The sequence below is a fragment of the Fundulus heteroclitus genome, chromosome 2 (genome assembly GCF_011125445.2).
Source record: "Fundulus heteroclitus isolate FHET01 chromosome 2, MU-UCD_Fhet_4.1, whole genome shotgun sequence".
Lineage (NCBI taxonomy): Eukaryota > Metazoa > Chordata > Actinopteri > Cyprinodontiformes > Fundulidae > Fundulus > Fundulus heteroclitus.
In genome coordinates, this window is record NC_046362.1 from 3,663,539 (window position 1) to 3,681,663 (window position 18,125).

The window sequence follows — 18,125 nt, forward strand, 5'->3', positions numbered from 1 at the left end:
TTCGAACAAACTATGTTTATTTAATTTCTAAATACAGTCTCGCCTGATAAACATATGAGCACTGTCTAAAGCAGCAGAGCTCTGCACCCTGCGGCGGAGAGCTTGCGATGCTTTACTGCCGTGGACTTAAGTCCCCCTGTGTAGATGTTGAATCGCACCACCAAGTTAAAGCCTTTGGTCAGCTTTGCCTCGCCTGTCTGACAACCTGCAACACAAATATTTCCTCTGTGTAATGATCAGAATTAGGGGACCCAGAATTCCACCAGACCAGCAGAGGTTCAGATGAGTATTTTTATTAACAAAAATCAAAAACAGGGAAAAAGCCAAACAAACACCGTCAAACCCAAAAGATGGCAGAAAAACAAACCTTCCAGCAGGACAGGTAAAAATATGGACGGACAGGCAGAACAGGATGGCTCAGGTTACTGGAGAAAACAGGGTCAAAAATCCAAAAGCAAAACATATAAAGAATGTTGCAGGAGACGACTCACCCATAAACTCAACAAGACGACCTGGCACTGATGTCTGGTCTCAACTGTGTATATGGAGGAGGAAGCAGGTGGAACCAGTCAGAGATGATTGCAACAGGGGTGGAGTAATGCAGGTGTGCAGAGTGGGTAATTAGACCAGACATCAGTGCAGAAGATCAAAACAAGAAATAAACCAGAAACCAAAGCTAACAGGACAAGTGGACAGAAACCACACCAAACTTACTGAGAAACAAAATCACTCTAAAGTAAAACCCTAAAACAGAAAATAAAGCTAAGACTAAGACAGATGACAAAACAAGATAAACTAAACAGTGAATAAAACCCCAGACAGGACACAAACTCAAAGCAAGCAGAGAACCTAAAGCAGGAGAGGAATATGACTCAAAAATAAAACCAGAACATTACAGAGCCCCCCCCTCAAGGGCGGATTCTAGACGCCCTCCAACGTCTACGGGAGTCCAAAGAAAACCAAAACCCTAAGTCAAACCGGGTGGGTGGAGGGGGCTAAAGGCTGGAGGGCCAGAGTCTGAAGAAAAAGTAAATAATAATATCCAACACAAGTCCTAAAACAGAAAACAACCCTCTAAGGGCGAATCCAAAAAACAAACAGAAAACATTTTGAAAACAGTCCAAAGAAAAAAAAGTCTGGTGGGCGTCCCGGAGGACGGCCCAGGCGAGACAGGATCTCCGGCGGTCGTCCCCGGCGTGACAGGATCTCCGGCGGGCGGCCCCGGCGTGACAGGCTCTCCGGCGGGCGGCCCCGGCGTGACAGGCTCTCCGGCGGGCGGCCCCGGCGTGACAGGCTCTCCGGCGGGCGGCCAGGAGGCCGTCGGCGGAGCAGGAACCTCAGGGCCCATCGGCGCGACCTGGAGAGAGAGAAAATAGAACCTGGCGCCGGACTACAGGGTACGGAAGGCGCCAGACTACAGGGTACAGAAGGCGCCAGACTACAGGCTGAGGAGGGCGCCGGACTACAGGCTGAGGAGGGCGCCGGACTACAGGCTGAGGAGGGCGCCGGACTACAGGCTGAGGAGGGCGCCGGACTACAGGCTGAGGAGGGCGCCGGACTACAGGCTGAGGAGGGCGCCGGACTACCGGCTGAGGAGGGCGCCGGACTACAAGCTGAGGAGGGCGCCGGACTACAGGCTAAAGGCGGCGGCGCATGGTTAACGGCTACAGGCTGCGGCGCATGGTTAACGGCTACAGGCTGCGGCGCATGGTTACAGGCGACTGAAGGGGAAGCCTGGCTACAGGCGACTGAAGGGGAAGCCTGGCTACAGGCGACTGAAGGGGAAGCCTGGCTACAGGCGACTGAAGGGGAAGCCTGGCTACAGGCGACTGAAGGGGAAGCCTGGCTACAGGCGACTGAAGGGGAAGCCTGGCTACAGGCGGCTGAAGGGGAAGCCTGGCTACAGGCGGCTGAAGGGGAAGCCTGGCTACAGGCGGCTGAAGGGGAAGCCTGGCTACAGGCGGCTGAAGGGGAAGCCTGGCTACAGGCGGCTGAAGGGGAAGCCTGGCTACAGGCGGCTGAAGGGGAAGCCTGGCTACAGGCGGCTGAAGGGGAAGCCTGGCTACAGGCGGCTGATGAGGCCTGGCTGCAGGCTGCTGATGAGGCCTGGCTGCAGGCTGCTGATGAGGCCTGGCTGCAGGCTGCTGATGAGGCCTGGCTGCAGGCTGCTGATGAGGCCTGGTTGCAGGCTGCTGTCAGTCCCTTGAACAAAAAGAGTCTTGTGATTAGTCTTTGGAGAGGGTCCGGGAGTGACAGCCAGTAACGCCTCTCGCAGAGCTGGCTGTCAACCAGAGCAACCAGGGACTGAGGCTTCAGAAAGGCGTTGAGAGGATCAAAATCTCTAGGGGGCCCCGGGTGTTGGGCCCTCTCCCGAGGCCCGGGGTACCCGAAGGACGAAGCGTCCAGCTGGGTTTCCACCTCCTGGACCAGTGGTAACCCCCCCTGGGTTCCCACTTCACAGTTCGGCGACGGACCCTCCTGGGTTCCAACGTCGCAGGATGGCGACGGACCCTCATGGGTTCCAACGTCGCAGGATGGCGACGGACCCTCCTGGGTTCCAACGTCGCAAGTTGGCGACGGACCCTCCTGGGTTCCAACGTCGCAGGATGGCGACGGACCCTCCTGGGTTCCAACGTCGCAAGTTGGCGACGGACCCTCCTGGGTTCCAACGTCGCAAGTTGGCGACGGACCCTCCTGGGTTCCAACGTCGCAAGTTGGCGACGGACCCACCTGGGTTCCAACGTCGCAAGTTGGCGACGGACCCTCCTGGGTTCCAACGTCGCAAGTCTCCAGGACCCCTTCTTGGGGTTTGAGCAGAGGCAGGTCCTCCTGGACCCCCTCGTTGGGCTTGAGCAGAGGCAGGTCCTCCTGGACCCCCTCGTTGGGCTTGACAGGGGCCGAGGCGTCGGCCGGACCCTCGGGGACAGATTCAGGGGCCGAGGCGTCGGCCGGACCCTCGGGGACAGATTCAGGGGCCGAGGCGTCAGCCGGACCCTCGGGGACAGATTCAGGGGCCGAGGCGTCGGCCGGACCCTCGGGGACAGATTCAGGGGCCGAGGCGTCGGCCGGACCCTCAGGAGCAGATTTCGGTCGGCTGTAGAATGCTTCGAGGGCTGACCTGTAATGCCCCTCCACCTCCTTTAATTTCTGCTCCAGCTCCTCTGAATACTTGGCGAATAAGGCCTCCCTGAGACGCTTGATTATGGGGGCAAAAGTTCTTATCTTATCCTCCAAAGAAGCGTAATCTTCGTCTGAGGCACCACCAGGGGAAGCTGTGGGCGACCCAACTCCAGGAAGGAGAGAGCTTCGGTCTGCCGAACAGGAAGAGGAAGCCGGACCAGCAGAAGCAGGGACATTGACCGAGGTCTCAACCTGACCCACTGCTCGCCGGCGTTTGCGGCGGCGAGGCGACAGCAAAAAAGCGCTGCTGCCCTGGAGGTGGCGTCTGGGACCAAACCCGGGAGGGCAGACCACCAGTCTGGAACCCTCAAAAGATGCCCCCTGGATTTCAGCTCTGCAGGGGACAGAGCTCCGGGATTGTAGTTGACTCATCTTGAGAAAAAAAAAAATAAAATAAAAAATGGGGAAAAAGCAAAAAGAGAAACGTGCTGGTCTGGCGATGGATCCTAAATCTTTGGCCAGGTCGTAATGTAATGATCAGAATTAGGGGACCCAGAATTCCACCAGACCAGCAGAGGTTCAGATGAGTATTTTTATTAACAAAAATCAAAAACAGGGAAAAAGCCAAACAAACACCGTCAAACCCAAAAGATGGCAGAAAAACAAACCTTCCAGCAGGACAGGTAAAAATATGGACGGACAGGCAGAACAGGATGGCTCAGGTTACTGGAGAAAACAGGGTCAAAAATCCAAAAGCAAAACATACAAAGAATGTTGCAGGAGACGACTCACCCATAAACTCAACAAGACGACCTGGCACTGATGTCTGGTCTCAACTGTGTATATGGAGGAGGAAGCAGGTGGAACCAGTCAGAGATGATTGCAACAGGGGTGGAGTAATGCAGGTGTGCAGAGTGGGTAATTAGACCAGACATCAGTGCAGAAGATCAAAACAAGAAATAAACCAGAAACCAAAGCTAACAGGACAAGTGGACAGAAACCACACCAAACTTACTGAGAAACAAAATCACTCTAAAGTAAAACCCTAAAACAGAAAATAAAGCTAAGACTAAGACAGATGACAAAACAAGATAAACTAAACAGTAAATAAAACCCCAGACAGGACACAAACTCAAAGCAAGCAGAGAACCTAAAGCAGGAGAGGAATATGACTCAAAAATAAAACCAGAACATTACACTCTGGCCATAATACCATAATAATTGATTAGCAAAAAGAACTGTCAATGTTGACAAAGTATGTAATTATACCAGAACAGTAATTTAAAAACTAGGTAGACACAAAATAATGCATTGTTTTGCAAAGATGCATATACATTAAGGCTGGATGATAATTCAATACCATATATCGATTGATAGACGTATATCGATGATAGAAGAAAGGGTCCAAAAAAGTTCAATAGAATAAAGGTTTTCCTTATACATTTTGGCCATTTAGGCTAATATTAGTCATTACATCCTCCCAACCAATTACAAACACAGTCCCAGGAAATGCTCTGTCACCAAGCTCTGCCCCCTTCAAAGGGTTCAGAGAGCACGTGCTCTTTTTTTCTTTTTCTTTTTTTTAAACTTGTAGTTTTGGTAAAAAGTTGGTTGAATAATGGGTTGAGTTTGAATTCAGAGTTTGTGAGTACTGTATCTAAAAATAGGTCACTAAGCAACAGCATAAAAAGGTCAGGGCTGCACTTAAAATACATGTTTTGAATTTGTCGATAATTATTGATATTGATCAAGATTTTTATTTTATCAGTGGGTTTTTTTTCCTATATTGTCCAGCCCTGATATACATATATTGCTCTGCATTAAATCGCAATAAACATACCCCCCCCCCCTCCTTCTGGATCGTCTATTTACATCATAAAAGCCTATCTGGAAAGTCAGTAACTGCATGTGCTTTGAGATCATGTAGCTGGGAACTGTAGAGATGTGGCCTGCCCCTCAGAGTTCATCTGAACTTTGTGAACTTTTGCGTTGCTTTTTAGACTCTGGGGCTGTCTTGCTATGACGACCAAACCCATATAGAGGTGGTACTTGATTGTAATTGAGAACGACCCAAACCCTGTAGAGTTGAGTAGGTACTAATGGAAACGTGCCAAAAGATAAATGAGGGAGTTCCCATTGTATCTGGCTGAGCTTTGTGTCACAGTCCTTGTACATTCAGTTAGTACCAGGAAATTATGTGCCCGGCCATCCTAACTATTTATCTGCATCTCCATTTAATCTTTATTTCTCAAATTTACTAGGCACCCGTGGGTCATTCAGGGTTTTCTGCTCCGTCTGCCCCTGCAGGCTATGCTGCTGTCTAAGCTTTGTATCACATCACTTCATCAGAACTATTCCCCAGTCCTGGCTTACCCTTATACTTCATTATCAGTTTGTGAGTTCTTCCTGAGATGGATCAGAGATGTCGTATTTATGGACTTCAAAGGCCGTGCTTCCTCCCATTTCCATGACCATGTTTGTCGGTTAGAATACATACAAAAAATGTGAAAAGCCATTGGTAATAATTCTTCAGATGGCTGCAAACTTCCCAAGAGTGCATTTATAAGCTTCAACAAAAGATATACATTGATGTATTGATAGCTGAAATAAACGAGTTCAATGTCCACTACAATCTGTCACACAGACAGGGGGCATCACTGTGATTGCTCATGGTCTTTTCATCTCACGCTTGATACAGGTGAAGGAAACCATTAAACAAGGGACTGACGTGTAGTGACGTCCCCGTGGCGTTAGTCCAAGCAGTGAAGCTGACTGCAGGAATGCAGCAGTGATTGATAACGGTCACCATGCTGCTGTCCTGCCTCCTCAAAAGTTGTCAGGTCACAGATTTATTTACTCCAGTTCTTGTTCGACGCAAGCTAGGCTGACTAGTTTACACCAACACGCTCAAAATGTAAATACATTCACAAACAGATATAGAGCCAAACATATACAGTGGCAAAGACGCAGGAATCTCCACACAGATGTAGGCTCACGTGCAGGAGTCTCCTCCACAATTAGAAGCACTCTTCCCACTCATTGTAGTTGCTCTGACTCGGCTGGAACAAACAGAAGTTGAAGGCAGACTTGCTGCTTATCAGAAAAAGTAACTGCTCAGGCAGTTGACTGGCCCAACTGTCTGTCTGAAACTGTTAACCTTCCTAATCACGTTCTTTCCAAATAAAATGCATTTTACAATGCAGTTTTTGTATTTTAAATCAAATTAGAGCTGTATATTAACAAAAGTGCATACATTTATTTACTCAGCTGAGCGAAGAGTTGTCAGAGGATTCGAATATCCGGGAATTTGGTTTGAGTTTCTGGGTGAGCCTTTATTGCAGTGCGATATTGTCTGACTCCTGAATTACCAGCCAGTAATCTGTTTGGATGTTGTCAGTTTAGACTCGTAATACTGTATGTGGACAACTCACTGGTTCTGTCCAAGTCAGACCTATTCTCTCTTGGAAGGGCTAAGATTTGGATGCTGTTTTCAACCCTTATTGTGCTATGGTCACCTGTTAATTTAGGTGACTGCAGTTACGTTAATACCACAGTTACTTTAATAAGTTGTTTTATTTGAAACTCAATTGTTCACATTTTTGTGTGGGCAGGTTCTGTGCTTGAAAATAAAATCAGCATGTCCATAGAGCTTGCCCGCAAAAGTAAGCATGTAGTGCTCTATAATGTCCTGGTAGACAAGAGTGTGGAGGGTGGACTTCAGAAAACCCAGTGGTAGTGTTGCACCGATGCCATTTTTTGGTCCTGATACGGTACCTGATACCTGGCTATGCAGTATTTGCCGTTACTGATACCATACCGATACCATCTGTTTAAAATTGATGTGTGTGTGTGTGTATATATATAAAGAAGTGCATACTGCTTAGGGTAGTAGAACTTTTTATTGCCTACCTGGAATGGGTGACAATAGTTGAATAAACCTTTGGCTCTCAAAGGCCAAAATAGTGCAACATTTGTGAAATTATAACATGTATAATAGTAGTGCAACAGTAAGACAGTAAAATTACATTAATAATTGAATTTAAACCCTGAGTTTTGGTTCTCAAATGCCAAAATAGTGCAACTTTCATGAACTTATATAACATGTGTAAGACTAGTCGGGAGAGAGAAGGCTGCGTTCAAGTGACATACAAACATCAAAATGGTATCGGTGCCCTATTTGTTGGTACTTACCGATACCGATACCACCATTTTAGTGCTGGATTGGGGCCCTGTCCGATAGTGGTGCAACACTACCCAGTGGACCAGAACCAGCAGCTGACATAACGCCCCAAACCATCATTGACTGGAAACTTCTCTCTGGAGTTTACGCAACACAGATTCTGTGCCTCTCAGGACTTTGAAGGACTGAGCAAGTGTCCAATCTTTGGTTCAGGAGTGGCTTGACACGAGCATTTGTAGTCCATGTCTGTTTGTCAGAGGTGGGTAAATCCAGCTTCAGAAATGAAAACCCCTGCCTGTTTTTTTCCTCATCCTTCTTACTTAACCAGATCATTTTAAACCAGTCAACGAGCGCCGGAATACTGCAACCTCTAGATGTGTGCGTTGCCCTATACGAGTCAAATGGCTAAACTACCTCACTGTCATGCAGTGAAGCGCTGCCAATAAACTTATATTGCAGTCAGTGTATTAAAGCAGAGACTCATCTAAAGCTGGAGGACGTTGGCAGGTGAACTGGAGTTTCACACCACTGTTTTAAATATTAGTCCGTGTCTATGCTGGAAATGCAAATAGTTGGAGCTAATCTCTACAGGCTTTTTACTTTCCGAACCTGGATTGCCTACCTCTGGTATTCCTCTGTGCGTAGTAGCTCTTGAGGTTGCGACTCCATCCTCAGTCTGCTCCTTGTGAAGCTCCCCCAAATTCTTAAATGGATTCTCTTGACACATCTCAAGGCTGCAGTTCTCCCTGTTGCTGGTGCACCTTTTACTATCGCACTTCTTTCCACTCAATTTTCTGTTTATATGCTTGCATACAGAACTCTGTGAACAAGCGTCTTCAATGACCTTTTGTGTCTTCTCCTCCTTGTAAAGGGTGACAGTCGATGACTGTCTCCTGGACAGACTTTTCCATGATCATGTCACCTACTGACTCAGAGGCAGAGACGTTTAAAAGCTCAGGAAACAGGTGTTTTGAGTTGATTTTCTTATTAGGGTGGGTTTTAGAGACTAAATCTTGGGTTTTCATTATATGCAAGCCACAATCATCAAAGACAAAGGCTTGGAATATATCGCTCTGTAACAATTTTATATAATGAGTTTCACTTTCTGAGAGGATTGATTAAACCTTTACGCAATATTGAAATGTTTTAGATGTACCTGTACTGTTTAAAAACAATTTACAGGACAAGAAAAGTTATCTGGTAAATGATTCAAAACAAAAAAGTAAACTTAAATGACATGCACATAAATAGAGAAGTGATGGGGTGGAGGGGGCATCGTTCAGTGGGTAAGAAACATGTTCAGGCAGTGTGAAGTCCTGATGGACTTTTGCCAAAGGGTTGGGACTAGAAACAGTCTGTGTCCAGAGTGAGAGGGGTCTGCTGCAATCCTGGCTGCATGTCTCCAGGTCCAGGAGATGTACAATTCCTGGAGAGATGGGAGGTCGCATTTCTCTGCTGAGTGGATGATCCACTGCAGCGGTGGCCACATAAATCAGACTGCTGCAGGTGATATAAGAATGGACTCAAGGATGATGGTGTAGCATTTATTAAACACAATGTATAATTTCTGTGTTGGAAACATCCAACTTTGTGGCAATTGCTGCCTACCCTAATGGAAGCATTGTGTGAGGGTTGAATTGTTGCTCTTCCAAGCTCCGTTGAATGAAGCATGAAGAGAAAGATTGCCTCTTCAATAACTTTCTCTATTGCTGTTGACTAATGGAAGAACATTTTAACACATCCAAACTTAACTTGTGGTACAGCTGGCCCAGAATGTCGAAGGCCCTGAGATCGGACACTGCCTCAACACTTCTCTCAATAACATCAACCATTGCTGAACTATAAGCAAAGCAGCTGTTGGAGCATAGCCTTGGGACTGCCAACAAGGTTAAGGCTGAACATGTGCTTGCTACTCCATCAAAGTTCTGTTATCTGTCAGCTTCCTCTATGCCGAGTTATTTCATGCTACTGACTTGCACTGACTCCAAACCATGGACCGCGGAACGCATTTCAAATTGGTCGGGCCCATCAGTCCTGCGCGCATGCGCGAAAAACCCGGATGAAAGTGAACTACCCATTTATTTAATTTTTTTCTGACGTTCCAGCACACACGCCCTGGATTTATTTCCACCTACAATCATTATATTACAGCTAACACAATATTTACAGAATAAAAATACTTTAAAAAGAAAAGTTAAACTCACCCCTGCTCTAAATATTCCCGAAAGTGTGTCTCCGTCTGTCATTATGCTGGATGAAGTCCCTGGCTATCCTCAAAGCATCCACTATGGTCAAAAGATCCCTGTGTGTGTGGGCGCACATCAAGCTATTTAGTCTGTTCTGGGTCATTGTTGATCTCAGATAGGTCTTGATACGACGAAGGGACGAGAAACACCTCTCAACACTTGCAGTGGACACAGCCTTAAAGCTAGCTAAGCTAACGAAGCAAACGAAGTAGCGGTCATTTTGTTTACATCACATGACACAATCAGCCAATAGGGTAGTTCACGCGTGACGTCAGCGCTACGTCTGGTGTGTAGACACAAACAGAACTGTTCTCGTCTACTACATGACAAAACGGGTGATTTAGAACGTACTTTTAGTTAGTTTATTTTTGGAATCTAAACAATGCCTACGACTTGTTGCGCTCCCGGTTGCACAGAGAGGCATTCCAAATCGTTGGATGTACGTTTCTGTCGTTTACCGAAGGAGGAAGGACGAAGAAAGAAATGGATAATTTCAATGAAAAGAGCGCAGGCAGACACTCCCAATGGACTGGGGGACCCATCATACTACGAGAGAATTTGCAGTCTACACTTCATCTCCGGTAAATACAACTTAATTCTGCTCTAGTCATTGTTCTACTTAAATAGCGGCGGAGGGGAGGTGGCGATCGCTACACGGGCCGAAGAAGCAGCTGCTACAGCAGCCGCAGCAGCTTCTGCGGCTGTCTGGAGCAGTTTCTCTGTTTGCGTCCGCCATTGTGTTCGCCTTTTGCCTACCAGTCGCGCATGCGCGAAAAACCCGGATGAAAACAATAGCAGTGAACTACCCTATACATTTTTAGATGGGATGATTTATCGCTTTCTCATTAGAGAATGATGCTGCTGCCATAGACTATTGTGCATTTGAAAAAATAGCTATTGAATAATTTAATTTTATTTATATATATTATTTTACATGTTTGATCATCAAAAGTAGGTAGGGCCGCGGCCCTACCGGTTCCACGGTCCTTGCTCCAAACCACTCTAGCCTGCCAACGTCATCACCTGACTGTACTCTGGATGTACAGATCTTTAAATCCTCTACGTTGTTAACAGGCTTGTCTTACGGGTCTTAAAAGCTGGATGGTACAATTGTTATCTACCAGGACTTAAGTTCCTGCTGACAGGTAACTTTATGAGAGACCTTATTTTCATTTGTGCTGCAATCTCTTCACTGACTGCCTGTTAGTTAAAAAAAAAACTTGGAAAAATAATTTTTGCTCATGAGTCCCTCAATGACCTGGCTCCATTTTAGATGAAACTTCTCATTAGTCCAGCTCATCCTAGTTTATACTTTGTCCTGAATGTAAGACTGAGCTTTTAGTCTCCAGGCTCCTTTGCGCTGTAGAGGTTTCTGCCTGGCAGCAGGATGCTGATCTGCTCTGTACCTCCAGTAGAAGGTAGTCCGTCTAGCTGTGAGCGCTCACCTTCAAATCATTCATTTGAGATGGATCTCATGACCATTGCTGCTTAGTGGCTACCTCCTGAGGTGTATCAGAGACTTTCTATTTCTGGTTGGTTTGCCCTATAGGATGCTGATAAATCTATAATTCATATGAGTCTGATAAGATTTTGTTGATCCCCACAGATCACTGGACTGTGCTCATGGCCAGTTGCACCGCTTCTGCCGCTGAAGACGAAATAGCACGTTGTGTTGAACTTCTGCTGTCCAGGTCTGCTGATCCCAACATGGTGGACAGGTGAGGGGAAAATTAGTTTTATTTCAAAATATTTGAGTGGTTTTAACACAGTACGTACAGTTGTAACCCTTTTTGAAGTAGGTTTTAAATAAAGCCTAGTTCAGACCTCAAGCAGGACAGAAAAAGGTGCTGGATCATATTTCCTTTGATGCTTTTTGGAATGTTTAGCTGCCATGTGGGAGCATTATGCGCCACTGTACTCTATACAGCATGTTTGTATCAGTGTGTTTTGTTTGGAATGTCCTGTTATGGCATGTGCTTGCACAGGAGGGTCCCAGACAGTCATACAAATAGTGTAAAGAGTGGGCAGGAATGTTTTAGAAACCTGTTTTGAATCCTTTAACTCATTTGAGGGACATAGGTTATTACAACGTTAATATATGTGGTTTTAATTAGATTTAAAAGCAGTAGAAGCATTATTTGAATGTGTTTCCAACTCTTTAATTGAGCAACAGCACCCAGTCAAAGCCACACTTTGTGGGCGTTTAGGTAAAGAAAAGGCAGCTGCTTATAAAAACTTGTCTGGTACACTGTGTTTGAACATTTTAATGACTTTAAATATTTCAGAATGTGTACCCATCTCTAATTGTAGTGCTTTTATACTGTAATGCATTAGTACTTTGACTGTAGCATGTCACAGACATTGTCTTGTTGTTGCAGTGTAGCATATATTCATAACAGCATACCTGAAGGCAAAACTTGGAGAAAAGGCAATAATCAAAAATACTTCAGCAGGGCCGAGTGTTAAGCTGAAGAATATTTCTTAATACGTTTCAATTTGTGCAGTTTTTCAACCAGAGTCATGCACAACTGAACTTTAATAAATGCTGGGTTCACAAGGCAGTATAAATAGAAAAAAAGCAAGGTTATGGAAACCCAGAGAAGAGAAAAACACAACCTGCGTCCATATCATAGTGCAGCAAGTAGAGCCCCCGTTCGCCATGTCTTCACTCCTTTAACCAACGTCTTTTCTTTTATTAATGTATTTGTCGCCGTTAAAATTAGTCTACAAACTATCACCGTGTTTCTTCCTCCTCATGTCTATTTACTTTGAACTCACTTTTGATCTTGATCTTGATCTTGTCTGACATCTGAATGTTTGAGTGAAGTCTGTTTGTGTTTGCTGTGTTGGTTCTTGACGTTTGACCAGGCACAGCACACTGTATAAGCAAACCTACATCTACGATTTTTGTTACGTGTGGTATGTGTCAGGTTGTAAAAGCTGAGTCGACAATTTTAAAATCTTGCCATATGAACCAGGCATAAGTTGACAAACTAAGATGTGGACTGCAATTGCTCTGTTTGTGCAACTCTGAAATTGTTTAATTTGTAAAGCAAACGCCACCACTAGTGTTCCCTCTTCTTACATGATAGGGTTTTAACGGTATGAAACTTTGTATAATATTGATGTACAACTTTATCATAGCCATCAATATGATCACAGATTACTTTTTCTCCAAGCATGGGAAAAACCATTTTCTTTTCAGCAACAGCCTGTTTAGTTTTGCCTGCAAATGTGATGAAAGTTAGGGAGACATTCTTTTACAGTATGTGAAACCCCTGTAGCCGTATTGCTGAGCTATAAGGCCTTTTATAGGCCAGCCATTTTGTATGCGTTTTTCTCTCCATTGATGCGGGAAAAGCAATACCTCATCCTGGTGCATCTTGGGATCGACACCCCTAATGTTAGCGCTCAACACATTTGAGCCAACGTCACCCTTTCCTGAACTGTCCTTTGTACTCTGGTATGACTAAATGAACAAATTCAAATGAAGCTGAAAGTGTGGAATCCATCTAAAATTGTATATCTGCTTTCCTTCCTCATTAGGGACCTTGAAAAATAGAATCAAGTCTTGTGTAACAAAATGAAGCCAGATTGTTTTTAAAACACTTTTAATGGTACCATCTGTGAAGTTTTGCTTTGTCACAAAGTGTTGATGCAGCCCCCAGTGGCTTTCTTGTTTAGCTTTCTCTTATCCTCTGTTACTCTGTCACTGCCAGCGCAGCATTGCAAACAGAACTCACGCCACCTGAAACCCCCTGATGACGAACATAGACGCCCCTTAGCATTAGGAAATTGATTAGTTCCTTTCCAGACAAAATATTTGAAGCAAAGTAATGAGCCACAGAAGGTTGCAGAAGAGGGGAGGAGGTGAGGGTAGTGGCCAGCCTTCCCCCATCCCAAGATGAAGCATAACATGAGGTTGATGTGGGCAAGGAGCGCAGACCCCTTCCTCCTCCTCAGCCCCTTTTACGTCTGAATTTCAAACTAGTGATTAACACCAGCTGCTCATCCCCCTGCTTTAGTGTAAACCTGAATACACTGTTGTTTTTCAAAGCTGAGAAGTATGGGTGCACCATGTGGGGTCCATTGCATTCATGTCTTTCTTTTTTTTTACTTCCCTCTCCATCTTTACTCCATTAGTTTTATTTACTGGCCGATCTGTATTGGATGTTCCTTGTAAGGTATGCTGGAATTTCATCTCTAGCCTGTGCATAGGTAGTTTGTGTAAGTAAATCCATGCGTCTTTGCTGATCCATTTGCAAATAGAGCTGCATAAGGGCAATGGCCTGAAAATCGATGCCGAGTATAGCCATCTCACAGAGTGGACGATCAACCAAGACATCTACACATTTGCGTAACGTTGATGAAACATTTGGGTAATGAAACTGTTATTATTCAGTCATCGACTTGACTGAGATTCATCTCAGATACAGTTTGGGGGAATTTGGCTTTATAAGCTGCCTATGTAGCTTATAAATACAGATAGGAAACAGAGAATGAACACCACTTCTCTAAGCTCAGCATCAGCACACAGATTTATACTCCTAAAGGTATGGTGGATTGGTTGTCCCACATGCCGTCATTCTGATGTTCACGTAACGCTCCTTGCTAGTTTCTGCTTGCTGCCCGCGCACTTCTGCTGTTCATGTATCCAGTTAGCTTCAGTTTCAGTCGTTCAGTGTAGCTCCGCTGCTCTCACTGTACACGTGGAAAATGGCTGAGAGTAGCAAGAAGCAAAATGTCTGATAAATGCTCTTGTACAACCACTTTAGCTGACGTCATGTAGATGCTCAACAACAGCCGTGGCTAAACCTGTGGCTCCTAAACAGATACAAGTTGACAGACCCCTTCTTTAAAAGCTGCTGCCAACCTCCATTACCAGACAGAAGACAAGAGTTTCTGCTTTCTTCGTATGCAAGTGTCCTTGCAGTGTTGTGGAAAACAAGGGTGTTAAAAATATAGTGCACATGCTCAAACCTGGACACCTTATACCAACATACTAAAGATTTACAGAAAAAGCCCAATCTGGATTTCTAAGATATTGGGCACATGCACAAGCAAACAGTTTTGCTTTATAAGTCAATAGATGTGTACCAGGTTCTGCTTCATGTTCTGCCCTCTACATGCGCACATTCAACCGTAAATACTCAATGTAAAGCTGCTTGAGAATGGCAATGCGTATTTAAGTGAGTGAACTGATTATTTCATGATTAACAATGGAGAAAAGAGCAACGAAAGTGGGAAAGGTTACCCAGAAAGATTGTCCATATTAAAAGAACTGGTTGAAAACTGAACCTTGCTTTCTTAAACGTTGCATGACATCCTCAAGGCCTCTCAGAATCTGGTCTGTGCATCCGGATCATCATTCTGAGAACAGATGAAACAAGCAGAGATGGGATTCCCAACCTCAAATATGAAGAGTACCCCCATGTCACACGAAACACTGCCACAATCATTTTAGGAACCCGATGGCATGCTCACACAGCTGTGAGCGGTGTTAATGCGCACCTCCTCTGTGCTTTAGAGAGCAGGTTAGGACCCAGTAGGCCACTTCTAACACCGTAGTAGTCACCGAGTCCTCCCTCAGTGCAGAGTCACTTGGTCTTGTATTGCATGAATCGATACCTGTTTTGTTTGCGCTGTCACATAGTCGAGATTCGTGAGCCCACTGGACACACCTATTATTCCCGCTAAGCAGTGATTCACTGTGCTGCTTTGTTCATTCACACTGAGTGATTCAGGCCTGCTTTGTTCAGCATGCACAAACGTGACTCGGCCTGTGAAGCCTGCGTTACAGCATGAACAAACTAACGGCCCTTGATTTGTGCAGTACGCAAATCGTACTGAAAGTATCGTTGTGTCACTTGCTTGGATACTTCACCAAGGACTAAGATAGGACGGATGTCCACACATACAAGACATGTCCAAAACGTCCGGTGTTGACTTTAGGCAGGACTGGCATTGATTTAATATATGGCAGTTCTCTGTGACTGGTCCTGCAGATGGGTCCCCTCTCTTGCAGGAAGTACTGTGCTGCGCGAACAAACAGGCAGTGATACATTTTTGGCTCAGAAGTTCTATTTAGGGACTTTTGTTTTCCTTAACCCACCTGAGATGACTTGACTTCCGGTTGTTGGCACTTTCAAAAAGTTGAGAGAGCCTGAAAATTGCTGTTGATCTTTATTACCTGTTTTAACTGTAAAGGAACTAAATAGGCTTTTAAAGCTCTATGAATAGCACACTGAATGTGACCTGATCCATGCTGATGCCTAATACAATTGTAAGGGACCGAAGTGTACTTAATTGAACTGAATGATTCAGTGAACAAATCTTTTGAATGAATAATTTTAATCTACTGATTCTAGTGATTCAGTACACTCAAAAGAACCACCGTTCCCATCATTAATATCTATGCATCTGTGTATGCTTAAGCATGTTTAAGGCCAGGTTTTGTGCATTTTTTCCACACTTCACTGATAACTGTTTAGACAGGTGGACAGATCAAGGGATGGTACAGGGTGGTCCAAACGTCTTCCTCTCAAACATTACAACCCACTGGAAAAAACTGGTATCGGGACACCCCTAGTTTTTAAGCTAGTCTCTTTTTTTTTTTTTTCTCTCTGAAACTGTTGGAATAAAATAACTACCTGATACCACACAGCATGTGTACCTCTGCTTACTATGTTTTTGGTAAAACATACCAACATACAACCCCCCCCCCCCCAACAGATTGTGTTTTTTATTCTACTCACTATTGCAATGCAGCAGTTTCAGAATTAGTTATATACCTTTAACAAATAGGTACGTTCATTAAGCTTCCTGGTGATAAACACTGGCAGAATTTTCCCAGCCTAATCCATCATGTTGATGGGCAGGGAGAAAGTCTTGGGCTGCATATTTCATGTACAGTGACTCATGTTCCTGGAAATCTTAGTTGTTGACATCCTGATTGAATTAGCAGTGTTTACTCTTAAATGTCAGTCTATTGATTAGCCAACCATTTGGAAACATGACAGAATTCACAGGCTGAAGGACGAGCTAAAACACAAAGGTGAGCGAAATGCACGGCCTTGGAAAGGTGCAACACCAGAGGCCTTAGACAAAGAAATATGACACCAATTGTTCTGTTCTCAGGGCTGAAAGAGACAGTGATTGACTGTTTGGCATGGAACAATGTTAATAAAAATGTTGTTTAGGGCGTCATTGCTGTTGTAGCAGTTGTTTGAGTTCACATAGAACATTAACTTATTTCTTGGAATCAGTCATAGGACTTAACTCTTTTTACTATCATGTCTAACAGCCCTCAGACCATCTTAAGATTTACACCTGCTTGACAAACATGACCTTTGACCTATGTCTAAGGCCACATTGTTTAAAGGATCATTTGTTTTTACAAACCGCAATTGTAGTGTTGCCAACAAACTAATAAAGTCCGACAGCAGAGTAAAATATCAACACATATAGGAGCTCATGACATTCGTTTTTACATAAATAACCTATAGCAAGTGGCATGGTTTGAGGAAACATTGTAGACATTATTTCTTACTGGTCAACCTACCTTTCCTACAGCAGGGGAAACACACACTGTAATTATGACCACTACAATATTTATATACGGAGTAGAACAATCACTCACTGTTCTACTGTGGGGAAATTCAGATGTATTAACTGTAAGGGAAAAAAATCTGCAACATAAAAAATTATGTATCGTCACTGAAAAATGGGATACTCTGATTAAATTAAATGTGTAAGTAGGATGAGCCCAAAGTCTATGACATGGGCAAATATAATTGTGCATAAAATACAGCAAGACTATCCCAAAAAAAGAAAAAAACTGCAGTTAACAGCAGGGATGAAAACATTTATGGACTTTGTTGGAAGCATAAAGGTTATTCAGTCGTATGGCTGGTGGGAGGAAGGACCTGCGATAAATGCTCCTTGGTGTACCAAAGTTTGACCGCTCTTTGAAACTGTGTGTGAAACATCATTTATTAGTGAAATATAGACAGAAGTATAGTTATTTTAAGATCTAAATTAGCATGGATTTATATGTATCGGGTAGATGACGCATTTTGATCTACCTTTCATTCTAGTACATAATTTGTTCTTAAAAAAAACAATTGTTACTTTTACATAAAGCATAATTATAGTATTTAGATATACAAAACAGAAGGATGATGGTTAAGCTGCAGAAAGTGAAATCCCACTTGAGCTGTCATGGTTTATGCTGATGCAAATTATGTATATTTCATATAAATTCCTCTTTTGCGTTTGTTGGCCACCTTCCCCGCAGAGAGACAAACGGCTTTCTGTAAAGGCATTGATGGATTGCCTGAAACTTTCCCACCTCGCAGGAGTGATGCATTTTCTCACCCACCATGTTTGTGCTGATTAGATAAAGGTGTATTGTAGCAAAGGTTATTTATATGCAGCTTTGTATTGTAAAACTGCTGTAGGTAATTAGTATTTAGTGTAATGTTAATTTGGAAGCTTTTTAACAGCTGTAACTCTACTTACAATGGGACATTACATTTATTAAATTTAAGCCATTATGCATGTTGCTCTGATTGCAGATA

General features: G+C 44.2%; 1 protein-coding gene across 2 annotated transcripts in view; it reads left to right on the forward strand.

The window, feature by feature from the left end:
- Positions 1-18,125, forward strand: part of asz1 (ankyrin repeat, SAM and basic leucine zipper domain containing 1) — a 63,860-nt gene that overhangs the window by 14,648 nt on the left and 31,087 nt on the right. For both annotated transcript variants that reach the window (XM_021317089.2, XM_012863606.3), the window contains exon 4: positions 11,153-11,264. In XM_021317089.2, the coding sequence (XP_021172764.2) occupies positions 11,153-11,264 (112 nt within the window). The remainder of the gene's footprint in view (positions 1-11,152; positions 11,265-18,125) is intronic.